Source organism: Stegodyphus dumicola, chromosome X2, assembly GCF_044657685.1.
Source record: "Stegodyphus dumicola isolate Sdum_Otavi_A_Nest chromosome X2, ASM4465768v1".
In the NCBI taxonomy this organism is placed as follows: Eukaryota; Metazoa; Arthropoda; class Arachnida; order Araneae; family Eresidae; genus Stegodyphus; species Stegodyphus dumicola.
Window position 1 is genome coordinate 76,108,987 of NC_140781.1, and position 21,260 is coordinate 76,130,246.

At 33.7% G+C, this 21,260-nt stretch overlaps 1 protein-coding gene across 9 annotated transcripts in view; it reads right to left on the bottom strand.

Annotated features, from left to right (window-relative positions):
* Positions 1–2,662: 2,662 nt before the first annotated feature.
* LOC118184453 (arylsulfatase B-like) overlaps positions 2,663–21,260 on the bottom strand; it is an 83,307-nt gene continuing 64,709 nt past the window's right edge. For all 9 annotated transcript variants that reach the window (XM_085809455.1, XM_085809458.1, XM_085809461.1 and 6 more), the window contains 6 exons: positions 17,045–17,142; positions 15,209–15,345; positions 13,893–13,954; positions 13,631–13,745; positions 11,033–11,181; positions 2,663–6,367 (listed from right to left, as the gene is read on the bottom strand). In XM_085809455.1, the coding sequence (XP_085665581.1) occupies positions 6,183–6,367; positions 11,033–11,181; positions 13,631–13,745; positions 13,893–13,954; positions 15,209–15,345; positions 17,045–17,142 (746 nt within the window). In that variant the 3' untranslated portion in view covers positions 2,663–6,182. The remainder of the gene's footprint in view (positions 6,368–11,032; positions 11,182–13,630; positions 13,746–13,892; positions 13,955–15,208; positions 15,346–17,044; positions 17,143–21,260) is intronic.

Here is a 21,260-nt window from a genome sequence, read left to right on the forward strand (position 1 = left end):
CAAGCTCACTTAGTTAGGAGTGAGTCAGGGGCCTGATAGATTTCCACCTGCCCATCCGTCTGCCGGCACGCTGTCGTGCCGGTGCGGTTCCGGGGCGCAGGATTTATGGACTCCATGCGTCACAATGGATACCAATCAGACTATGGAGAAGTTGATCGAATTCTACAACATACAGATTAGAGATTTAGAAAAATCCAAACAATTAAATGGATCTTTTACAGCAATAGAAGAAAAATTCCATTCATTTCTTATCAGCTCACTTGGTATGATTAAGATTCTCAATGAGGAGAATCTTAAAAAATGCCAAGAGCAAATTAATGTGCACCATAACCTTGATTCATGTACTAACCAAAATTCCCTTTCAGACAACGATAGAGGCCGCAGCCCTATCAAACTGCACGATAATTCTCCTACCAACACAGATGATGAAATCACCCTTGAAAAGGATATATCTTCAGACGAAGATATCACTTGCAAGCGCCGAGGAGATCAAACGATTAGGATCCGGAATTCGCACTTAGCTGCGAAAAAACGTAAATTAAGCATGAAACATACTAATTCTTCCCATCAAAAGGAAAGTAAAAATCAGGAACCAAGTAACACCAATAAAGAACAAGCTAGCGGCAACGTTACACAACCTTGTATAGAAACTACCAGTGAACAAGCGGACAATCCGCTCATGGATATCACCAACCAGGAAGAATCTACCAATAATTCTTCGACTGAAAACAATAATAAACAGGAAAACAAATCCAACAAATTACCTCCTATCATACTTAAGGAAAATAAATACTCTTACAGTAAAATCAAGAATATTTTTAACCAGAGAAATTTTAAATTTATTGGCAATAGTATTCTTGATGGAATTAAAATCACCACAACAGAACCCGACACTTACAGGGCAATGGTTAAAATACTTAAGGATCTGGGGGTGGAACACCACTCTTACATTCTCCCCCAAGACAGAAAACTTAAAATTGTTATTAAAGGACTCCTAAGAGTACCGAAACTGAGGAAATAAAAGAAGAACTTGAAGAGCTTAATTTCCTACCCGAAGAAATTAAGCAAATGACAAGAAGGAGAAATGGAGAAGTCTCAAAACTTCCCCTATTTTTAGTAACATTACCCAAAAATGAAGCCTCCAAGGAAATATATCAGATAAAATATCTATGTGGGTTAAAAATCATTATAGAGGAGTACAAAGGCAGACAGGGCCCTCTACAATGTTTTAAGTGTCAGGGTTTCAACCACACTCAAATTGGATCTAGTTATCAACCTAGGTGCGTCAGATGTGCAGGTTCACATGAATCACGAGACTGCCCTGACAAGAACAATAAAGACAAACCGCTACTTTGTGCCAATTGCGGACAAAACCATACTTCAAGTTTTAAAGGGTGTATTAAATTCCCAAAACCGAAACAAGACAAACAAAAAAACATACCAAAGCCGCATAATCGAAGGCGAATCTTATGCACAAACCCTGGCTTCAGGAACATTCAGTGAAACCAGCGAAGCGAAGAAAATATTCTCAGATCTCGCCGAACTTGTATCTATTATTAAAAGCGCAGGATTCCTGCAAATAACCCAACATATAAAACAGATTAATAATACTAATGAGGAAACTAATGCTACCATTAATATAAATAATGGGTCTTAACTCTCTTATTAAAGCGCCCATACAAGTCATGATATGGAATGCTAATAATATTCTACACAAAATTCCGGAACTTCAAAATTTCCTTATCACCAAAGACATCGATATTGCCTTAATCACCGAAACTCGTGCAAATCCCAGCAAACGCATGAATATTCCAAATTACCGGTGCGAAAGACTTAGTCACAGAGGTGGAGGGACTGCAATTTTTGTTAACGAGAGAACCTGGTAGAAGATAACTATTCCACTTAATAAGCTTCGCAGCTTTCGTAAGGAATTCACTTGAGCTTTTTCCGAGTCGACAAATATACATCCGACCAGCTGCCATCACTGTCATATAATCGAATCCTTTGATCAATTCATCTTTGTCGGTTCGTTTCTATCCACTTATGAATGTTATTAGTCAACTCTATTTGCAGGAAATAAACTGGGACACTTATGCAGGTTTAATAATAACATAAGCTATATTTTAATTTTATAAATACACATTAACTTTTCACAAAGTATCGCTTTTATTCACATTTACATCAAACGCCCAAGTAATACATTGCATCTCTCAGCTCTTAACAAAAAAAAAAAAAAAAAAAAGCTAACTCTACTCTCGGAATACAGCTAAAACTAATTTCAAATTTTTTCTCACGAGCATGCCGTTCTTCTCGTTGCCAGATTTTCCCCTCTCCTTTCAGATAAACTGTTTTTTCACACCAGCATGCCGTCCTTCTCGCATCAAGCACGTTTCTTCTTTTCGTTGCCAGATTTTCTCCTCTCTCCTTTCAGCTATAAGTCTGTTCTTCCGGCAGGTTTGGTCGGTAGCATAGAGTATGTGCATGACATTTATATTCCATTAGCTTTTATTTTAGCTTTTGTGGCAACACATGTGATTTTACTTTTCCAGTAAGTATATACAATGTAACCTTTTTCTTGGTACATATTGACTTTTTAGACTTTTTATTATCATTAAATTGGCTGGCCAAATGTGCTATTTTGTAAAGGACAGTATTTTTTGTGGGGGGGGAGGAATATTCTTGACGGCCTTTTGTTTTTGTTGAGAATAATCACACTCACTCCCTGGTTTATGAGTTGATGTTATATGTATATTAACCGTAACTGTTTATATTTTGCTTAGGTTGTATTGGCAACAGTCGTTGTAGTTTGGTGTGATCTGTAGAAGTGTGCTATGCCATGTGCGTGATTAATCCCATCATTTAATAAAGCCTCTACTTAATTATCATCGGCCTCTGATTCATCTTTTTAAATCTTAACAGTTTTTGATAAAAATGTCAAATTTGTCCCCTTTTTAATATAAGCTGTAAAATGACTGATTATTAGTTTAGTTATCCGAAGGTTATTATTCTTGATCTCTAATCCTATGTCAGAAGTATAAGCAAGTTTCGAGAGTCTGTTTTTTTTCTTTCTAAGAAAAATACCCTCTTATGTTGCGAAAAGTGCTTTGAGATCCTTGCTTGAAATCCTGGCTATCATTTGCGAGAAATGAAGTGTCTAATTGAAAAAGATAATATTTATGAATCTTGTCAAGCTAGGAAAAAAGTGAAATGGTTGTTATTAGTGACGTCAAAAAACAGCTAAAAGTATTAGATTCAGAGAAATTAATGAAATTAAGTTTCTTGAGGGAACTGAAAACTGCTACGTATGAAGCCAGCTTAGAATATATCAAGTGGAAGTATAGTTTAGGAAACATTGAGAAGTTTAAATGAGTTCTAAGGAAGAGATCTAAATGGAAAGAAAGCATTTGCTTTGAAAAAAAAAAAAAAAAAAAAAAGATTGATTTAATAGGTTACGGAGTTTTCGCCTTAGAGGTTTTCTTTCTTTCTATTTTTTTCTCCTTTTTCTTTTTGAATACTAAAGTTCCCTTTAGTATCCAAAAAATTGAATTATTTTTAGACTTATCTTTTCTTTCGCTTTGTAAGATATACTTTAATTTTATAGCAGCTATTTTAATTTTGAAATCCTTTCCTTTCAATTCTTATTTCCACTTACAACTACCTACCAGAATGAGTTTTTAGAATCGCGTTGAATAGAAATGAGTAAGAAGAAGTATTTTAGGAAGGTTCAGCTTACTTCGATAGTGCCTAGTGGCGTGTGTTTGCCTTCTGGCTAAGTCATTCTTGAAGCCGTTACGCTCGACCGTATTATACGTGTCTATTGATATTCGCCGGCTAGTTTAATTTAAGGGTTAGATAATTGTGTCTAGCTTCAGCTAAGTCTAGTTTAGTTAATAGTAACTTAGTTTCTTATTTTCTTATTCTTAATTAAAGCCCGAGTAGAGGCTTTCCTCTAAGCTCGAGAAGGGGCCAACTGTTATTCTTATGTGTGAATAAAAGGGTATTTTAAGCCTTCTCGAGTCTACTTCTTAGTTGTTCTGAACTCAGCGATAAATCGCTACGTAGTTCACTACGTTCCTCGACGTTTTAATCATAGGAAAAGGGCGAGGAATCCTACAACTTCATCTACCAATTTCCACATTTTATGTGTTTTATAGGCTTTTATTACTTACTCAGAAACAGCCTACAAGCAGTCATTCAGTGACTGTAAGAAAATATGCTCATCAGCTCTCACTTCAACTCTTTCTACAAATAAAAGCTAAATGTCTATCTATAGTACTTTTATGAACGTGTATGCCTGCCTATAAGCACTGTAGTGTGCTAGGTATTAGAAGTGTTTACATCCTGTAATACTGACAAGAATTAAAGAGCATATTGCAGGAAATACAGCCATTCTAGCAACTGTGAGGAATGTTAGGCTTCTGTTCATTAAAATTAAAATTTCCTATGTGAGTTTTATATTTACTAATTTCCAATTTTCATGTAGTATACTGCGGCAGTTTTCTTTTGCTTATTTTTCTCAGCTTTAACAGTTGGAAGGAAAACAATATAAAGCATATTTCGTCATGCTGATTTTTGGAATATGAAAAATGCATTGCTCGATCTCTTTGATTTTTAGTGGCGTACATTTTCTCGATGTCTTAGAATTTTAGTTGTTTGCATTATTTTTCGTATTTTTGCTTGAAATAAACTGCTTTGCGTTTAATATACACATAATGCAAAAATCTATTTGAGTTTTATTAAAATGACTAAAAACTTTAGTTCATTACGAACAGCTGAGAAATATTGCTCTAATCTGATATTCGTCATAGTCCTCTCAGAAGGCTTTATAATCAAAAATAAAAGGTTTATAAATAGTTATAATATAATTGTTTAAAAATCCTTATTAGCAAACTAGCTGGTTTCAAAAGTTTATTAGCTGTTTTTTGTAATAAGATAATTTCTCTTGTTGAACTGACAATTGTTGAAAATAATGCGAATACTACGAATGCTTCTACCATTGAATCTTGTCATCATAAAGTATGATGGAAACAACGCAAAGCTATTCTTCGTATAAAATATTGCCGCATACAGCGTCACCCATTAATTGTTCATTTAGCCGTTAGGTTTGGTTACGGAAACATGCTAGAGCATGTTTGTAGAATGTTTATCAAGTCATTAGCATTAATAAAGTTGTTTCGTTTCTTTAGTGCAATGTACAGTTAGTTTTAGCTTTGCAGAAGCATAGCTGCCTTTGGTGCATTTCGTCAGTCTTCATACAGCTATTAATGTATTACCAGCCGTATCTCTATGACAAAGCTGTGAAGTTATTCAAACACCTTTAGTCAAACATCCACTAAGTTCATAAGCAGCTTTTTCACAGCATAAAAAATGCAATTTCGGATGTATTTTAGTTCTTCTTTACTCACAGTTGGCCGTTAATTGCATCACGCTGGAAAGACGGCCGCGAACATGGTTTCATTCTACAGCACAACCAGCTGCGAGCATACACTTTGCGACAGATTAAATAATATGCATTTCCATCCAAATTATTAGTGTTATTTTCATTCGCTGGATTTAAATTTTTATTATAGTAATTTGAAAAGGTATTTTTTCTGGGTATTAAATTACAGACGGCTTGCACCTGGTATCGATTCAGATTGCACGAATGTCGACTGTAGTACGATAATATTCACAGATCATAACGTGAACGCCGTTTAGTCGGCATTCTTATCCACAGGGCGTGTCATGTTCTTCTGCCTAATATACTCGGCGTTAGTAATGACAGGCAATAATCTTGGTAAAATCTGATTTATTAATGTAATGCTGAAGAAAAATTCACGACCAGACAGATAAGGAATGAATTCAGTTTTCAAGCCTCTTTTGTTTAAAAATGAGTTGAAATATTACAAATACAGAAATTGGATGTTATTATTTATAATACCATTGGGCTCCAGTCTCTCTGCCATGATATTCAAGCAGGAATGAGAATTCTTCAAGGATGAAAAAAAGAAAGATCAGAGGAGAGAAAATCCTGATCTGATCACAGTATTAATGTTGCTGACTTAGTTCCGAGTTTTAAACCTTTCCTGTTGTTATGTAAAAAAGGTTATTAAAGCAAAAGGAAGTTATTAAAACTCTGCATTATACTTCTGTAAATTTATTTGGAATCTAAAATGTATTTGAGATCACATGTTTTTCAAATGTCATTTAGCTTGACACCATCCAGGTACTAGCGCACCAATTCTTGTCAATTTTCGCATTGCAAAAAAATTTGGGAAAGGATCATCTGATGGTACCATGGATCTTCCCATTTGCTCTAAACGATGTTTCATTCTTCGCAGAACCGATTTTTCCTTTGCAGCTAAATTGTGTTGTTCTAGAGGATCATCTGGAAAAAAAAAAAAAAAAATACTGTGTAATTACTCTAGAATAACACAGCTTTGTATCAAACCAAAGAAAAACGTTTTGTGGTTAAACTGGCATAAGACAATTTAAAGATTTCATTGGTTACCCTAAAATTCATCGAATCTCCTCAGGTTTTGGTTCATTTTTAAATTGAGCTTGTAATAAAATATACGTCCTTTTATTCAGTTCTGTAAACCGAAGGTTTAATTTTGCTAGTTAATTTTGATAAAGTATTTCGAAAAATATTTACTTAGACTTTTACTTATACTTTTTTCATTAAGAGAGGGATGCTTTCGTAGAACTGTAGATAAAAGATTGAATCACTTTGCAAAAGTACCTAATTTTTTAAATGTATCATAACTTGGAGCAATTAATTGTCGTGCTTTAAGAGGTTCATCAGTGGCGAGATAGCACAGCGCGGGACATTAGTAGTTTGACCTAAATTTGATTTCTGATGAGTACGGCCTGGTTCCATGAATTTCCATGGTTTTCCTCATCTGCAGTGTTAATACCTTGGATACTCAGTTTTCAGAGTCTTCCATAGTTCATTAACTAACTCTAAATAAACACTTATTTCTATTTTTGTCTATAAACTTTTCAAAATTATTGTTTAACATCTCTAATTTGTTACAATTGTAGTTAATTCTAAATAACCATCTAAATTAATCGAGACATTGTGGATGTTCTAACAGCTATGTAATGCCATCAGTTTCGCTGAAAATGAAGAGAGAATGCCACCAAAACGAAATTGGACAGAATGCTGCTGAAGCTTGTTGGGCTGTACTTGATTAGGAACTATTAAGCCCCATCAGACGTGAAACGAATTATCGCTCTGTCTAATGTATCTACAGGTCACGGAAAGGTTTTAATATCATTTTTCATTATACAGAAATTATAATGTCAATTCACGTTCTTGTGCTAACAAAATCAATCACTACTCGTGGTGATACAATTAAAGGGAGAATAAATTTCAGTTTAAAACGAAGGGTCAAAGACTGCACAGTTAAATGTAAATCTAAGCTGACTCAGAGCTTCTAACCGGCATATTAAATTCAAATGTCGGCAGCGATAATGCAAAACGGAATAATTATAAACTTATCAGACCTGGCGAGAACTAACGTAACGTGCCCACGAGAGGCAAAACCACTCTCACAAACCCCAAACCTCAGCTTAAATATTATCTAATTGATTTGCGTTCTGTTGAGCAAACGGAAAGGAGAAGTTATAATAAAGGTTGAAATCATAAATAACTGTTTAATTTAAATAATAACTTGGCGAGCTATGTGTAAGATATTTTAGCAATGTGATGTAGCGAAAGGTGTCCAAAGGATGAGTTTTGACTCAACCGCAGTGACTTTTTCTAATTTTTAGGTAACAGATATAATAGTGTAGCTGACTTACATGTTAATAAATACTGCTTCCGGAACAATTTGGTTTCCGGAGAAAGCTTTCAACAACGAAGCAGCTGGTTCGGCTCGTCGAGTTTTGTGGGGATGCGCTTCACAAGAAACAAAATGTAGCCTTACTCATGCTAGACGTGGCGAAGGCATTCGACCGCGTCTGGCATGAGGGGCTTATTTATAAACTTATAAATCTCCCTATGGATAGAGAGCTGATTCAGCTAATTATGTCTTTCATCACTAATAAGAAATTCACTGTGGCTATTGGAAAGGACATCTCCAGTTAACGCAAATGAATGCAGGCGTCCCACAGGGGTCCATTTTAGGGCCCGTCCTGTATTTATTTTATGTTCGTGACTTCCCTTAGGGCTCACATTGGCAGAAATTACTTTCTTGGGTGCTATGCGGATGATACGGCATTAGCCGTAAAGTCCGCAAACGCACACCATGCAATCAAGAAATTACAGGAGCTTCTACCAGTGGTAGAAAAGTGGTGTACAACTTGGAGAATTGCTATTAATACCAGCAAGTCGCAATTATTATTGATAAGGAGGAAAAATACACAGTTGACTATTAATAGCAAGCTCTTCTTATTCTCTGAAGAGATTCCTAGAGTTAGTAAGGCGAAATATTTAGGAGTAATGCTAAATGAAAGATTAAAATGGGGAGATCATATAACAGAGGTCAGAAGAAAAATTTTCACTGTTGTAAATAGTCTCATCCCTATATTGGGTAATTATTCTAGCTTAGACCTCAGGAAAAAGGGGCTAGTTTATATCACGGCAATTAGGCCATTGATGACTTATGCGTCGCCGGCCTGGTGCACGGCTACCAAGGAGAATATAAAAAGACTTCAAATCATGCAAAACAAAGTCTTAAGGCTTATCACCCATGCTCACTTTTTTATGAGCAATGCTACACTGCACTGTGACTTAAAACTGGACACTCTAGAAGAGCACCTGAATAAGATCAACAGGAAATTCTTCACGAAAGCTCTGAACTGTGACCATATGAGAAATTTTGATATCTTTACCTACGAAATATTGAATGAGGACGCCAAACTGCGCCCACTTGCGGCCCACCTTATCAGGGACCCGAACTTTCCCACCTAGTGCCCACCTGTAAATAATGTACCCAATGTGTTTATTAGCATTCTTAATTTTGTATCTTACTCATTTATTATACTGTGTATTTCTTAAATTCACTAGTTTTATTCACATTCTACACTCATTTTATGACTCACACTTAGTCACGCCTTTATCGGGCCGGTTACTTGCTAGTGAGCTCTTGCGTTGCTGGTCTTCCTATTCTTTATCCGTCTTTCTCCTCCATACTGCGTACATTATGTGAAGATAGTTCTATGTTATTGTGCCCATCTGGCATAAATTTGATTGAGCCAGATAAACTACTGATCTCAGTGGTATTCTGGCTATAAGTTATCAGTCAGTCAGTCATGTTAATAAAACTGATAGGAAAAAGTCAGCGTACGTAAATAAATAAAAATACTGATTAATTAAAATTCGATGAATTTCTCTCAAATATTCCATTTCTGTAAAACTATTTATTAATTTCTGGGCATCCATTTCCTCAGTTGTTTGAACTTAACTGAGAAGCTTATTTGAGCTCAGCTATCACTGTTCAACAGTGATAAGTTTGATGATCGATCTTCTGTCATACCGTTCCACAGACTGGCGTTCCTATGTGCTATGCTCCGATATTCACAGTGGCTCAGCTTAGTCATCACATGGCCATGTGAATCCCAATATACATTATAGAGTGCTTGCTCATTAGCCGGGCACAAATGATTTACGGGCTCACGTCTGTCGATAATGACAAGGCATGAAAGGTCGAAGTAAATTGAAACAGTTAAATGCGGGATGTCTGGGCTACACCACTAGAAAAACTTCATCGAATAAATAATAACATTAGCCCAGATTTGAAAATTTAAGGTCATGAAATGTATTTATGAACAGTAAAAAACTAGCTAAACCTCTTTTTCACAGCAATTTATATTCGGTACCTGCCGTGAGACTAACGAATGCTTTTTTTCTCCTGTACCTAATCGTTACTTTTCTCATAGTTTCTTAAGGAATATGGTATGAAAAATTCACAATATATTTAGTTTCTTTGAACCACAGTTATAAACAATTAGATTTAAAACTTTTAAAGCCGATCATAAGTGCAGTTTCATACTTCCAGTTGTGGGCATTTAGTTAATTGACGTAACTGTTATTTTATTTTGAAGCAGCGTTTCCTATCGCTTTTGCTTTCAACTAACACTTTCTTGCCAGAATGTAAATGGTACAGCATGCATGTATTCAAATGAAGCAGAAAGTAGTTAGTATTTAAGGGAAAGTTTTGTAAGGTGAATTCAAAGCGTTTTCTGCCTGCCTGAAGGCCAAGTTGCTATCTTTGATTTCTTTGTGATTAGATTTCTGCGGGATGAGCGCTTCTTGCCATAAAGCTTGTTTACGCCGACTTTCGAGTTAGAGCCAGCTTGCGCGGTAATTAACCTGTAAAGCCGTTAGGTTAAATTTAATTCATTTAATTTCAAGTTAACCATTACCTTTTGAGTTAAGCCAAAAGTGCTGAAGTTTAATAGGGCATTATGCACATAGTTTATCATATTTCTTGCTCTCAAACACCATGAAAACATTTTGCGGTCGGCTAAAGAAGCATCTACTCATGTTTTTGCAGAAATCATAATATATTACCCTTTTCATTTTGAATTTCAGCTCTAAATATATAAACTTCAGTAGAACTTGGGAGGGTCCCTTAATACTTTTGGCTTCAGGTCCTGTGCCTTATCCTATGTTCCAGCATACCTTGCTTATTCTTATTTATGCCACAAATAGTCCATAATATGGTGAGAACTTCTGGAAAATTTCTGCATGGCTTTAATTTTTTTCTGCCAACTGAACTGCATGTGATGTGCTATAAAGTTAAAAGGTGTAAAACAGCAGCAACGGTCTAAAAGAGATGACGTGATTTAAAAGTCCTAAGGACTACAACCGATGATTCGAAAAAATTGCACTTTCCTTTTTTTTTTTCTTCTTTATTTTATTTTATCTAAAAGCCCCTCTAAATCGACTGTTATTAAAGTAAGCTTTGATGGTCCAGCAGCTGCGCATAATCATTTCACTTTTTATAAATTTGACATTATAAACTAAGCTATAATTTGTTCTAATACCTGATGAAAATAAATTTTTTTTATTTTATAAATTCAATAATATTGGATTTCAACTTACCTCTGAGGTTGTAAAGATAAATACCCAGTTCTGAGATGTTTGATTTTGAGCACGATTGTTCAAGTTCTATTCCTTCATCTTGTTGAGACACTGGAAGCCAGTCACAAGGTAATCCTGGGTATCCGATTATTAATTTGTAATCTCCCATTCTGGATCAAATGAAAGGGAAAAGGGAAATATTTATGTTCAAATAACATTCATGCGAAATTTATGAAGCGTAAATGCATTTCCAAAATGGACACGTGCTGGTTTTAATTTTTCATATTAGTTTAATGAAAAACCTCTGAATTAGCTAAAATTTAAAACTCCTTGCCATTTCATATTTTTTGTATTGGTTTTAAAATTAGCTTAAAACAAATATTTTCTGAAGCGGTTTTTAATCATGCATGCGTACTATTACATAGTTTTCTTAGCTCAATCTTAAATGAAATGTAGATGATAGTACTGATTGACCGAACTGTAAGTGATAAGTGATAGTTTCTGCAGTACGGAGGAAAATATGCAATGAAAAGTCGTACATACAACAATACAAAAGCATTATAGTTCGTTTGCAATGTATGCATCAAAATGACTCGTTTTATATGTTCTATATGTATAGGACGAGTCATTTTGATCCCATTCTAGCAAATTGAAAATATGGAGCATTTTTTTTTTGAATTTATGGTTTTAGACAATTGTACGAGGGTGGTTCCAAAAAAGAACGGTTACAATGGTATTGAATTATTGAAAACTGACAGAAAATGCAAAAAGGAATTAAGAGACATACCTGCTTATCATTTTTCCACATAATCACCAAATCAATTTAGGCATTTATCTGAACGCAGGACCATTTAAATCATTGTTGTCTGTTCAATTCGCAAGAAGCATAATAATTACTTTTCAAATGCTGATGCTTGTAAGCGTTTTGGGGAGGGATTCACCTACGTATTTTAGTTATGTAAGAAATGGAGACATCATTTCTTCTTTTAGTTCGTTCCCTTCTAATTCATTTTATCATATTCTCGAATCTGATGGCTAAGAAGGACGTGTGCTTTTAAAATTATGCAGGAAAAACTGTGTCAAGAGACGGGCAGATGGAGCTATCAAGAATTCGGAAACTTCCCGACGCGCCATTGGCCGTAGGTCCGCTTTGTCACCTGGCATCAATGGTTTCTAAACGGCTGACACAATAATCATAACTGCAGGATTGATGCAACAGAAAACTGTAAACTCATTGGAAGAAAAATATATAATGACTCTTCCCACTCTTGAACTAAACTAATGATAAATATATTAAATTCATCGTCTTAAACCCGCCCTCATTAACTCGTCGCAAATTCATATTTGCTGGATCTAATTCGTTACTGCATAACGTAAAAGAGCAGAATTTTCACTCCGCTACTCCGAAGATTTCATAACCATGCCAGAATCTTTATACGAGTCGGCGATTATTACTTAAAATCTTCAGCATAGCCTCCGGGAATCTTGTTGAAGACTGTTTTCTTCATGACGCAAACTGACCTTCATAAGAGTGCCAGAACCTTTATGCAGTTCGATTACTATTCGCTTAGGTAAAGATATTCACACGGGTATCCCGGTATCTCGATGAAGATTGCATTGTTCATGATATAAACTAATCGTTGCAAGAGTGCCGACACAACTCGAAAGCATGCCAGCACATTTGTGCGAATTGACAGCTTTGGTCAGATCTACTCCGTCCTCCTTTGTAAACAGATCACTTTCAGCCAAGTTTAACGTTTCAATTTCATCGTTAAAGTGAGGACTGACTCATCGATATTAATTTAAAATGCTGAATAATAATATTTTCAATGAATTAACTTGTCTTTTATTCAGATTTTGAACTCGAGAAATATCTTAAAGCCTGTAAGGTGTGTTTTAATTAATACATTATTTGTTATGTTGAATCTTTCCTGCATTTTTATTGCTTGGCTTACTCTACCTGAAAGTGCACTTGAAGTGAGTTAGAGAGAGAGCTAGATGGCAACTTTACCCTACCGTGCTGAACGCCTTTGTAATGTTTGCCTTTAGCCTTGTGCTACAAGCCGAAAAATTTGACTGAAATTACCTTAGCAGTAGGGAGATAGCGGATCCAGATTGTTAGGCCTTTATATTTAAACCTGTAAACAATTTAAATCATTGTTGTCTGTTCAATTCGCAAGAAGCATAAGCCAATTTTATTAAAACGTTCTTTAAATTTCAAACTGAAATTATAATAAATGTTTTAGTTTGACTTTTACTCTGTTGCTCTTACTTTAGCGTTCTATATTTATGGTAAAGACAGGTTGATTATCCATCGGGCACTCTAAGAAGATTAGATTAGTGTTTAGACCAAGTCAAACCCTTTAGCTTAGTCTTAGTGTAAATAAGATTGTAGGTTTAACCGTACAAGTCATTGAAAGGAATTATTTAGCGACACAGATTTAAATTGCATTAATCAGCACAAGTACGTCGGTTAATCATAGTTAAAACGGGAAAAAAGGAACTTATTCCTTTCCTTTAAATATTTTGTTAGAGTATAAATTTACAGAGACAAAAATTTAGCAACATAATCTAACAAATTTATTCTGGTTCAATCTAAAGAAATTATCATCAAATTACCTTATTGCTGCTCTCTTATATTCCAGATCGTAAATATTGTAGATAAACTCATTTCGTACTTCGGGACCTCCTGTGCTAATGGAATTCCACTGGTTCATGCCATCCATTCCATCATCTGTAATATTACGCCCAAGAAATCGTAGAAAGGAATATTTTGGAAACAGATATGCGTCATATAAAGCAAGTTTCATAAAATATGAGAAATAAACACATGCTTATTATTAAAAAGCGAAGAATTTGATGAAGCAGAAATTAGTCTGACCTTTATTTTCACCTCCAGCAGCTGCCAGTAGTGTTGGAAACCAGTCAACAGCATGGATCAAACTTAAACGGAAAGAAATCGTTTTAGTTTTCAGAGGTCGAAAAGATAAAATATCATATTGAGGAATATTTCAACGTAAATGTAATATTATTACAAAGAGAACATTTTCTTTTGGAAGAATATAGAGGTACCGCGATATAATGAGAAAAAAAAAAAAAAAAGATAAACGCAAATAAATTTAGCCCAAGTAGAATGACTACAAGCATTACAAACTGTATTTTTTTTTTTTTTTTTTTTTTGAAAATATTTCTAATTTTTTAAATACAATGGTTTGATGTTATAATGGAGGTAATGATGGTCTCGAAAAAAAACTTAAACTCTGAAGCAAAAGAAAAAGGTTAAGCGAGGAACAGGTTCAAAAAACAGTATTTTTCATGCGTCAGAGAGGAAAGAAATAAAGGCAATACCAGTTACGTGGTTTCGAAATTGAGGAAAATTCAGAATGCCCCAACGTACAAGGCAGTTCCATACGATCGATAAGTATGGCATTAGAGAATTCAAACTGATTGTCTTGATTTTAATCAGGGCTCAATTTCTAAATCTGAAAGTATCGAAATCCTATGGAAGACCATTAGCGAAATGGAAATAATGAATAAAATAATTAATAACTAATAATTTAAATTGAATAAGACGTAAAGCAAAAAATGAAAAACACTACATTCGATTAAAATAACGACAAATAGTTAAATAATAAATTAACTTTTAAACTTGCAACGATTATTAAACTTGCAACTAAACTTGCAACGATTAGTTTATATCATGAGCAATGCAATCTTCATCGAGATACCGGGATACCCGTGTGAATATCTTTACCTAAGCGAATAGTAATCGAACTGCATAAAGGTTCTGGCACTCTTATGAAGGTCAGTTTGCGTCATGAAGAAAACAGTCTTCAACAAGATTCCCGGAGGCTATGCTGAAGATTTTAAGTAATAATCGCCGACTCGTATAAAGATTCTGGCATGGTTATGAAATCTTCGGAGTAGCGGAGTGAAAATTCTGCTCTTTTACGTTATGCAGTAACGAATCCATAAAGAATTTCTTTAATTAAGTTTGAATTTCGGAATTTTAGCTTCAATCAAAAACTGAAAAGTAGCGAATTTCCGGAATTTTTATGCCTTTTAAACCTCTGATTCAATTATGTTAAAATTTGTTATGATTGTATATGAATCATTTTAATGATACGATTCTTCTAACCATAAAGAAGAAATTTTTACTCATTGTTAATATACAGGTACAAGTAAAAAGCTCCTTACTTGTTGTTGACGTATCCTTTCTTTTGCAATATGTCTCCATAAAGAAAAGTCGGCACCCTCGTTCCACCTTCCCAAAGAGTCATCTTGGCTCCTCTCAATGGGTAATTGCTTCCACCGCTCAACACCTCACCTCCATTCTGAAAATGATGTCTGTACTCTATTAGATTATACATCACTTAATGTCCTTACTTTCTGCAACAGAAATTTCAAGTAGTGGATTATGAAGGAATTCTGTTGCATCTGTTGCTTAGTGCCAGATTACCAGCTATGCGAACAAAGTTAGTGATTTGAATATGGTTTTTATCTATATTTCTTAATAACATTTTTCAACAAGTCTTTTTTTATACTATAAATGTGTTACTAAACACCTTCTAATGATATCGATTGCAATGTTTAACTCTACTGCTTCCGTACACTATCATCTACATCCGAAGTTAAACAGAAGGATTTCTTCATCACCATTCAGTTTTACTTTGGCTTCAGTTTTGCTTACTATAATATACTTTTTAAATATGTTTATATTTCTTTTGTTTGTTTGTTTGTTTGTTTGTTTTTGTTTTATTCAAATGAAAATTTTTGAAATATTTCAATAGTTTTCTGTTTATACCAATTTAAAGTAAAAAAGTGTAAATATTTTCATTAATGAAATGATAGATATCTTTATTTAAGATGAGAAAAGAAATCTTTATATGAAGTTTTATGTTGATTTTCATATATATATATATATATATATATATATATATATATAATTGAAATAGAAATTGTAAAGCTAACTAGTAATGAGACGTAAGACCTATTTGGTCTTAAAAATTTTTGCGCATAATGCTGCAAAAAGATACGAAATAATAGTAGGTAGAAACATTGCAGCGATCTTGCTAAAAAGTTACCAAGGAGCTGTAGCTCCACGAAATAGTTCAACGCTGTATTACTAAAATATGAACTAAGAAGAATTTTTTTTTAAAAAATGTATCTGGAAAAACTGGAAAAAACTGTAAACATGCGAAAAAAACCGTTAAAATTAATGTTGGAATATATATATATACACATTTAACAGTAATTCTTCTTCGAGGTAATCCGAACTTCTCAGTTCGCACGTGAGTTTCTTTTCGGTGATACCTCTGTATTTCAAATGGATCTAATTTATTTCCAATTACTTACTAATAGCTAAGTTGTATATCATCATTAAAGTCAAAAATGATCTAGAATGTTCCTTGGATTTCGAGATCAATGTTGCCAAAGAATATCAGTCCTGTTAAATATTTTGGGGAGAAATCAGGGCTTAGCAGAAACTTACTATATAGGTTGTTCAAAACAGGTAGCTATGGAATTTATTTCCTTAAATACTGCTCTAGGCCCACCAGCTGCCGAGCGGTAAAAGCCGCTGAACACTGGTAGTTCGGCCCGGGGTTCGAGTCCCGGCGAACGGGCTGGTTGCATGGGCGTTTTCTTGGTTTTCCCCATGTGTAACGTGGATACGAGCCAGTTTCCCTTAAAAAGACCTCCACGGAGTATCTCTCCCTTTCCGTGTAGTGCCTAAGGGCGGAGCACGTAATAAGCAAAAAAATACTGATCTAGACATGTGCTAAAAATTATCTCAAAATAAGGTAGAGAACAGTTTTGATACTCAAATAATTTAGCAAAATATGGGTCTTAGAATCGATGCTTAAAATTTGAATTAATGATATCATTAACTCTAAATCTCTATTTAAGATGAGAAAAGAAATGGATAAATATTTCAACTAGACTAAAATGATAAGCTTTGAAATAATCTCAACATGAAATTTGGATACAGAAGAAGGGGTGAACGAATCTAATAATAATGTGTCAAATACTTACATCTGATATAAACACAATTAGGAAATTATTCCAAAATCCGTACCGCTTCATGTCTGATACCAGACTTCCTATAGCGTCATCCAAAGCAGTCACCATGCCTAAAAATAACATTTAAAGATGTCATAAAAAAAGTATGCTGATATAACTGGAATTAAAGGATATAGGATTTAATAACAGTGAAATATTTTTACATTTATAAAGAAAATTTTAAATCATTAAATTATAATAATGCATTTTCGGAGATTCTTAGGGCTTTCCTAAGTGAATAGTTCAGTGCTGTTAAAAACTTGACCTGCATTAATTTCCAATCAATACATGACTATAATGAGTGCTTGAAGATACTCGAGCATCGTTTAAGATAATGTTTTAAAGTATCATATAATACAGGAACAAATTCCTTAATTTCCATTGCAAAATAAACTGTGTCAGTTCCGAATCGTAAGGACAACGCAAGACTATCAATGGCCGAGTGAATAAGACCGTTAAAAGAGGGAAATTTGAGTCTAGTTTTCGAATCTCAGCGAACAGGCTGGCTACATCAGCGTTTATTTGATTTTCTCCATGTCTAACGCAGACAGGAGTCAGTTTCCTTAACAAGAAAAGTATAAAGATCAAGGCGACATACATGATGGCATCTTTGTCTTGTTAAATCCCTATGAAGTGAGATGACGCTACCATCGCTACTGTTAACGAAAAGAATGTTAGTTTTGTTAACGATGCTTGATGAACGAAGAACCACGGACGGCTTCCTAGCCTCTTTTAAAATAAATTATTATTTTTGTAGTTATGCAGTCTCTTGCAGTACTACTGTGATCATCCTTATATAATTATTTTTTTCAGCAACAGAAATAAATATTTCTGTGCTACTAAAGGTTTGTAGACAAATTTTGCTTCGAATATGGAATATGGTATTGTATTCAACGACGTCTGTGCATTGTGGCGGGAAACATTAAAATCATGTGGATGAACTACAGTTTGGAATAAGCGAGTAAGAATAAGATTCGATCGTACTTTGTGACAAGGTAAGATTTAATATTCTTTATTTTTAAGAAATGAGCTTTCATATTGCAAATTACTTCTAACGCCTTTTCATAATGTAATTAAAATCGAAAGAGAAATTTAGTTAAATGAAGATATTAGATTAAATGGAAAGAATTGTTAGAAATTTATTTCGAAATGAAAATAGCGAAGGTTAAACAAACTACTCTTAAAAAAAATTTTACAACAAGATAATTTCTAAAATCGAAACAAAAATTTTAGAAAATGAAACAGGAGAATAAGAGTTAGAAGAACATTCAGAATAAATTAATTTGAAATTTAAACAGCTAAAAGAAATAAATCCTGAAATTCAAAGTAGAATTACGAATGTTAAAGAAATTGAAACCGAAATTATTAAGTGTGACGAGTATCACGAAAAATTGATTAATTGCACATGTAAGTTTGAAGCTGTAATTAATAACTGCATACCAGATACGCAAAGAACACGAGAGCAACCTATTAGCTTGTTAAAATTGGAAAAACAGTTTGTTAAGTAACACTCGGTAAAAAGATTCGATGACAATCCTGCCGATTGGTAAAGATTCTGGGATCAGTTTGAATCTCTGATACACAGAAATGAAGATTTTTCTAACGTAGATAAATGTAATTACTTACACTGATATTTATCTGGAGTAGCTGCGAATGCAATTAAAGGAATTACAAATAAAAATAAAAACTACGAAGCAACAAATAGAAACATTTGGTAAAAAAACTTTAGTCGTTAGTTTTCATTTAAATAAATTACTGAATCTAAAACCTGTTTGAAAATCTATAGACGTCTCTCTGCTTAGAGATTTGTTAGATACTTGTCAAGAGGAAGTTCGCAATTTAGAAGCCTGAGAGGTAAATTTAGAAGTTTGCGATTCTCTATTGTGTCCTATATTGATTTAATTAATACCAAAAGATATTATTTTAGAGATCACTAATAAATGCTAATTACACGAAGATTGGAAGTTCTTGAAAATAATTAATACTCTGAAACCAGAAGTTGAAAGCAAAGGAAAAAATACCTGTTTTTTAACACAGAACAAGTATTCAAATGAATACGAAACAAAATTTAAAACTCCATCAGGACAAATTAGTGAACCGAGGGCAAAGCTGCAAAACCTAAACACTTTCATGAAAAGGACTTATAAAAGCACATCGTCAGCGCTGGCATTCAGTATGACGTAGTCTACATAATTTTTATGTTCTGCACTACATGATTCATTTAAATGTAAAATGTCACAGCAAAATAAATTAGAAATTTTAAAGCATGCTAAACGTTGCTTCAAATGTTTCAAAATGTATCACATTAAGAAAAACTCTTCGTTCTAATAAACTTTCTTGTTTTAAATGCGAAAGCGAAAGTCATTATAGTTCCATTCGTCTGGGTAATAACCGAAATAATCATACTGCAACAATTAATCAAACGAATAATATAGAAGATAAATGCAAAGAATCGTTGAATTTAAATTCCAATGCTAAGGATACTCAAGTATCAAATGATTCTGTAATTGCCAATTCAGTTTCACAGTGTAATGCAAGCATAACATGCTCAAAATGTTTCTTTGCAAACATGTGCAAATGTTTCAAATTCAGAATTTAGTTCTAAAGTGACCAGAATTCTATTCGAAAATGGAAGTCAAAGAAGAGTCTGAAATGAGCATTTAGCAAATATTGTTAAAACCTATTCGCTATGAAATACTTTCTGTTTATTCCCTTAGAATGCAATATGCAATAGAGAAACAAATATCCAGTCGTAGAATTTGGAATTAAAGCAAGAAATAATACGCAGTATTCAATTAAAATCGAAACTCTTGTTATCCCAAACATTACTGGAGCCACAATTTTCCCTCCCGGTAAATAAGTATCAGAATTTATGGTAAGTCATCAATTACAGTTCGCTGACTCATGCTACTGAGATAAATATTTGAATGTTGAAATCCTAATAGGATCCGATATATTTTGGGAATTCATCTTAGATGAAAGAATCGCAATAAACAAACATTTATGTGCAATAAAAACTCTTTGGATGAGAATTTAGAAAAGAGAAAGCTTATTCGCAAAATATTGTCGTTATGAATAAGGCGATTATAAATGACTTAAAAGAGTGTTCAGGGAATTACTTTGAAAATCTCACCCTGATGAATTAAGTAATAATTCTCAAATTACAAAGAAAAGTTTTGAGATTTTGAAACATAGATTGGATAAGGATATAGAATATACAAAAATAATTGATGATCATCTTAAAGACGGAATTGTTGAAGTATATAAAAACAATGATTTCGAATCAGGTTATCATATGCCCCAAAGAGCAGTGATAACACCAGATAAAGAAACTTCTAGCGTTAGAATTGTTTTCGGTGCGTCATGTAAAGGACAAAATTCTAATTATATTAGAATATTAGTATTAGTATTCATTCTTAAATTTCGAAAACACAATATCGCTTTTTCAGCTGGTATAGAAAGGCATTTCTAATGATAAGTATTGGCGAGGACGATCGTAAATATTTAAAATTCTTTTGATTTCAGAATGATAGTTGTGAATCATTCAAACTTATATAAACATGACACGTTTACCATTTGGTATTAATACCAATCTATTCGTTCTAGCAGCTACAATAATGTATCATATTAAAAAACACATCATTAAAAAACCTGAAAGTTATGAAATGTTGAACTCATCTTTATATGTCGATGATTTATATTCTGGTGTAAATACGGTAGAAAAGGCATATCAGCTGTCATCTGATGCAGTTACCATTTCAAAGCACGAGAGTATGAATTTTCGTAAATTTAATTCAAATTCTAAAGATTTAAAAGACAAATGATTAGGAAACGGTTTATTAATGAATGATTCCTTTTGGACAAGCTAAAATTTTAGGTCTTGGTTGGGATACAGAAAGTGACACTATTAAACTAGATTTAAAATCTTTAGAATCATATTCAACTAGTTGAGTATTATATATCAAAAGAACTTGATATTACACAAAGATTTGTTAAAAAACGAAACGAGCAATTGACAATTAAGATCTATTGCAATAGAGACTCTTGGGATCTATCCTCAAAATGAATGGATGCGGGTCTACACTTGACGGCTCTATTTTAGAAAGATCGCGCGGTGCTGGAGCAGGTATCCATAGTGAGCTTTTTAGTTTCTACTTACCAATTGGCCTAATTACTATTTATTGCCTTT